Source organism: Salvelinus alpinus, chromosome 23 (assembly GCF_045679555.1).
Source record: "Salvelinus alpinus chromosome 23, SLU_Salpinus.1, whole genome shotgun sequence".
In the NCBI taxonomy this organism is placed as follows: domain Eukaryota; kingdom Metazoa; phylum Chordata; class Actinopteri; order Salmoniformes; family Salmonidae; genus Salvelinus; species Salvelinus alpinus.
This window is the reverse complement of record NC_092108.1, coordinates 14192547-14198546: the sequence shown is the minus strand read 5'-3', so window position 1 is coordinate 14198546 and position 6000 is coordinate 14192547. Positions and strand designations below refer to the sequence as shown.

Below are 6000 nucleotides of genomic sequence, written 5' to 3'. Positions count from 1 at the left end.
ACATGGGCTGGTCCAATGGGCTGGGCCAATGGCAGATGGGCCTGTCAAACTTTTTTTTTGTGCAATGTTATAATTATCTGCTCCCGAGTGGTGAAGCGGTCTAAGGCACTGCATCTCAGTGCTAGAGGTGTCACTACAGACCCTGGTTCGATTCCAGGCTGTTTCACAACTGGCTGTGATTGGGAGTGCCATAGGGAGGCGCACAATTGGCCCAGCGTCGTCTGGGTTTGGCCGGGGTAGGCAGTCATTGTAAATAAGAATTTGTTCTTAACTGACTTGCCTAGTTAAATACAGGTTAAATAAAGGGAGGAGGGGGGGTAACACTGAAAAGCAGCAGCTGTGTGATGTTAGTTTTGGGGGAGTAGCTGGATGTAGCAGTGAGTTGTGAAATCCCAGGATTAAACTCAGATATCATTAACATGGCATAAGTCTTTGCAAAATTGGTAGAATTGCATGAAATGTGTTATAAAATTGCTAAACTTCTCTCCACTCCATGGCATAATGTCTATGTTCTCTACCATGTGGCTGCCACCCTGACCTCTATCTTCCTTTACCCTTCCTCACCTTGAATATCTCCCCCTCTCCCATAGAGGTGTAAATGGGGTACTGCTAAAATAAACAGGGGCCTTTTGTGCCTGTGGCTATTCCTATGTTCCGTTTGAGAATGCATCAGGTACAGTGTGATGCCCAAAATGGTCCCACTATATCTGTAAGGCAATATTGACCACAGAGAGACTCAAATATCTTTCTCTGTGTGTTGTGTGTGTTGTGTGTGTGTGTGTGTGTGTGTGTGTGTGTGTGTGTGTGTGTGTGTGTGTGTGTGTGTGTGTGTGTGTGTGTGTGTGTGTGTGTGTGTGTGTGTGTGTGTGTGTGTGTGTGTGTGTGTACATACTCACCGTGTCCCTCTTTGGGTTTTAGGGACAGTGCTGTGAAAGAGGAGTCCTCAGCCAGGAGCACAGGTCACATGACAGGTAAGGCCATTTTATTTGGACTTCCTGATAGTCCAAAAGCTTAGACTTCCTGGTTTCTGATTGTCCAAAAAGTTTGACCCCATTGCAGGGTAAAGTAGTGAGTAAGTGATGCACACTTCATATAACAAAACAAAGCACATGGAGCTTTATATCTGAGGGTTTGAAACTTCCTCACTCGCACCAACGTCACCAAATTGCTCACCAAATTGCTCACCCTGCTACTTCATGGAATATATAATGGAATATAAAAGGGCAGGGCAGTGTTGGGAGGAAACATAATATGACATTTCAAATGTCTTTATTCTTTTGGAACTTCTGTTAGTGTAATGTTTACTCTTAATTTTTATTGTAAATTTCACTTTTGTTTATTATCTACTTCACTTGCTTTGGCAATGTTAACATATGTTTCCCATGCAATAAAGCCCATGAATGTAATTTATTTTAATTGAATTGACATACTGAGACGGTTCAGAATTCATTCGGGGCCATCACACTGCACTGTAATAACACTTTACGTCTCTATGTAATTATTACCGTAATTACCATGAAATAAAAAATGTTTAAAAGATTCGTATGTTCTCTCCCTTCAGATGGATGTAGTGATGAAACTGACAACTCACCTTCTCTCCAACCTCACACCCTGAGAGAGTTTGAACAGGTGAGCTCTCCTCTCTGATTTAATGATCCAAACTTTGTAGCCTCATTATATTAACTCATTGTCTCCATCTTGTGGGTCCATAATGTACTGTAATGAAGCAGACTGAAGACCAGTCTGTGAGGGATGATTCAGTCTGGATGTTACAGTAAATGATTCAGTCTGGATGTTACAGTAAATGATTCAGTCTGGATGTTACAGTAAATGATTCAGTCTGGATGTTACAGTAAATGATTCAGTCTGGATGTTACAGTAAATGATTCAGTCTGGATGTTACAGTAAATGATTCAGTCTGGATGTTACAGTAAATGATTCAGTCTGGATGTTACAGCAAATGATTCAGTCTGGATGTTACAGTAAATGATTCAGTCTGGATGTTACAGTAAATGATTCAGTCTGGATGTTACAGCAAATTATTCAGTCTGGATGTTACAGTAAATGATTCAGTCTGGGTGTTACAGTAAATTATTCAGTCTGGATGTTACAGTAAAGGATTCAGTCTGGATGTTACAGTAAATGATTCAGTCTGGATGTTACAGTAAATTATTCAGTCTGGATGTTACAGTAAATTATTCAGTCTGGATGTTACAGTAAATGATTCAGTCTGGATGTTACAGTAAATTATTCAGTCTGGATGTTACAGTAAATGATTCAGTCTGGATGTTACAGTAAATGATTCAGTCTGGATGTTACAGTAAATTATTCAGTCTGGATGTTACAGTAAATTATTCAGTCTGGATGTTACAGTAAATTATAATTCAGTCTACTAAAATAACATTCTGTACAACAGAAATCTGGATAAAACCTATAAACCTCTAAATCAACTAGACCTGGAAGACAGTTTCACTGCTTGTTTTCATTGTTCCCCTCTAATCGGGGACCGATTTAGACCTGAGACACCAGGTGGGTGTAATTAATTATCAGGTAGAACAGATCTCGTAGGGTAAGAGTTGAATTCCCCTGACCTATAACTAAGAAGACCCTGCGCACTGCCTAACCATGTGACCAGGAACAACTCTGAGCCCTAGTGACCAGGAACAACTCTTAGCCCTAGTGACCAGAGAAAACTCTGAATCCTAGTGATCAGGTTGGCCATTCAGATCATGTGGATGTGGCATGTGGAATATTGGAAAGTCTTGGTTTTGTAGATTCCTGTCTAAAGCACCTGTTCCAGGGAAATAATCTCTCTCAAAGTCACAAAGTGGACGATTTCTGGGCCCTGAATTCATGCCAAACACACACACACATATACATATATAATGTATATTTCAAAAATAAACCTTTTTGTTTGACCCCACACCATGTGATATGACATACTTCTTTCTTTCTTTCCATTCTCCATCTCTTTAGCTTCACCTCCTATTCCAAACCCCACCACTGTCACTCACTTTATTCACACATCAATCCTCCTCTCCTCCTCTCTTCCTCTCCTCTCCTCCTCTCCTCATCTCCTCCTCTCCTCCTCTCCTCCTCTCCTCCTCCTCTCTTCCTCTCCAACTCTCTCATTCTCTAATCATTCTCAGCACCCTCAAGAACACTTTATAAACTTTCCACGGTTCAAACACATTCCAGATCAGAATAGCTTACTAATGGGAGTCATTCACAAGCCATTAAGCTTATTAAATGTAGATGTTCCTCCTTTCTGTTTCGGTGTGTTTGCTGCTCTGGTAAAATGGGATGTGTAGCCAGCTTCTCACCAAAGCAGAGGTTCCACTCTGAAAGAGGGACGCGACCCAAAGCAACCCTCTCTTTCATTGGCGCCCGGCGCTAGCTTCTCCAAGAAGTTACACCTCCACACATACATACAGTACATACACAAGCACGCAGAGTACACGTAAGTATGCTTGCGCACACACACACACACACACACACACACACACACACACACACACACACACACACACACACACACACACACACACACACACACACACACACACACACACACACACACACACACACACACACACACACACACACACACACCTTGTCTTATCAGAGGAAGTGTGAGAGGAAGTGTGTGAGGGTGAGGGCATGCCCTGGTGGCTGTTGTGCCACCCGCCACGTGTGTTGTTGTTTTTAAACGCGCAGCCGTGATGATGTCATCCTGGTGCTACGTAGCGGTTAAATAAGCTTGGTGCCTGGCCCGTGTCTCTGTGGTGAATTATTTAGGAAGTGTTTTGTAACTCTAGATATTAATGGACACAGTCACTGAATCTGCGGAGGGACGAGGTCCACTAATGATGATGTCATAGCTGCCCAGTCAGTTTGTCTGGGAGTCAGTCTGTAGCAACAAAAAAAAATCCTTAAAACATCCAACTAGCCAATCTGTATAGGCATACCCCCAAATACGTGCAATGTCATTGACCCCCCCCCCCCCCCCCCCACACACACACACAAACTCAATTGCATTATATTGAGACGTTGTTAGTATGTGACAAGGTTCGTAATGTTATTACAGGTGTATGTCCACACAGAACAGATGTACAGTGCATTCGGAAAGTATTCAGATCCCTTAACTTTTTACACATTTTGTTAATACATTTTTTCTCTACTCAATCTACACACAATACCCTATAATGACAAAGCGAAAACAGGTTTTCAGAACTTTTTACCAATTTATTAAAAATAAAAACATGTACATAAGTTTTCAGACCCTTTTCTATAAGACTCTGCATTCTGTTTCCATTGGTTATCCTTGAGATGTTTCTACAACTCAGTTGGAGTCCACCTGTGTTGAATTCAATTGATTGGACATGATGTGGAAAGGCATACACCTGTCTATATAAGATCCCACAGTTGTCAGAGCAAAAACCAAGCCATGAGATCGATGGAATTGTCCGTACACCAAGACTCTTCCTAGAGCTGGCAGCACGGCCAAACTGAGCAATCGGGGGAGAAGGGCCTTAGTCAGTGAGGTGACCAAGAACCTTAATTGAAAGGAAAAACCAAGAACCTGCAGACACTAGGCCCTCCATTGAATGAGTTTGACGCCCTTGTTTTACAGGGTCAGCCGTAGTAGTACGGCACCCCTGGAGCAAATTAGGATTAAGTGTCTTGCTCAAGGACACATCAAGAGATTTTTTACCTTGGGTATTCGAACCAGCAGCCTTTCAGTTATTGGCTTAGCACTCTAAGCGCTAGGCTACCTGCCGCGGTTAACCACTTAGGGGTGGTTTTCAGGGCATACACAGTACATCCCTATAACATACCTGTTCTCTCCCCTCTCTACCCCCATTTTCTGCTTCGGAGGGACAGTCACTGTGAGATTGGCTCCCTATAAATAGCCCCACTGGCACAGAGCCATGTCTCCTATTACAGTCTCTGTCTCTAACTCTCAGATGATTCATTACGCCCATTCATCGAATGGAAATCTGTAGGTAACTCAGACCATTGCGTATCATACTGTACGTTGATCTCAATTGCAGATCTGAGCAAAAGGCACATTTGAATAGATTTTAATTTAGGATGCAGCCCTTATATACAAAGTACCTGTGCACCGACAAACAGGAAGGTACTGTATTATGTTTGTGTTGGCTGACACATTACAGAATAAGGACCTACTGTATGTTGTCAGAGTTCAGAGTTTCAGCTGGTCGTTCACATGTGCTTTTAACACAGAGTAAAGAGAGGGGACAGAGAGAGGATATGTACGACCATTCAGACCTCCCCAACCCTAGCACCTCTTTCTATTTACCTCTTTCAATTCAATGCAAGGGCTTTATTGTCATGGGAAACATATGTTAACATTGCCAAATCAAGTGAAGTAGATAATAAAGAAAAGTGAAATAAACAATAAAAAGTCAACATTGCACTCACAGAAGTTCCAAAAGAATAAAAACATTTCAAATGTCATATTATGCCCCCCCCCCCCCCCCCCGGTGGCAACTTAATGGGGCTCGTGGTAATTTAATGGGGCTCGTGGTAATTTAATGGGGCTCGTGGTAATGGCTGGAGCGGAATCGGTGGAATGGTATCAAATACATCAAAAACATGGTTTCCATTCTTCCATTCATTATTATTAGTCGTCCTCCCCTCAGCAGCCTCCACTGGATCTACTTACATGTCAAGTGCGTGCTTACCAATGGAGCTTCTCCCCCCCCCCCCCCCCCCCTCTCCATGCTGTCTGAGATTCCAGGCATGTTTGTTTCAGTAAAATAAGCTCCTGTGTTCAGCCTCCTTGGCTCCAGAACACACCATGGAGCCAGGATGGCCACAGCTCTGACCACCCGGGCCGCAGAGTAGCCCTCTGCACCGCTAAACGGCCCAACACACTCCTGTGTGTGTGGGTGTTTTAGTGTTAGTGTGTGTGTGGGTGTTTTAGTGTGTGTGTAGATTCTCTTAGGAAGTCACTTTTATTGTTTTGATCTTTTA

The 6000-nt window shown here is 42.8% G+C and overlaps 1 protein-coding gene across 1 annotated transcript in view; it reads left to right on the top strand.

Moving 5' to 3' along the window:
- LOC139550306 (myomegalin-like) overlaps positions 1–6000 on the top strand; it is a 121410-nt gene that overhangs the window by 12122 nt on the left and 103288 nt on the right. Inside the window, exons 2-3 of the mRNA XM_071361121.1 lie at positions 919–971; positions 1562–1629. Coding sequence (XP_071217222.1) covers positions 919–971; positions 1562–1629 — 121 coding nt within the window. The remainder of the gene's footprint in view (positions 1–918; positions 972–1561; positions 1630–6000) is intronic.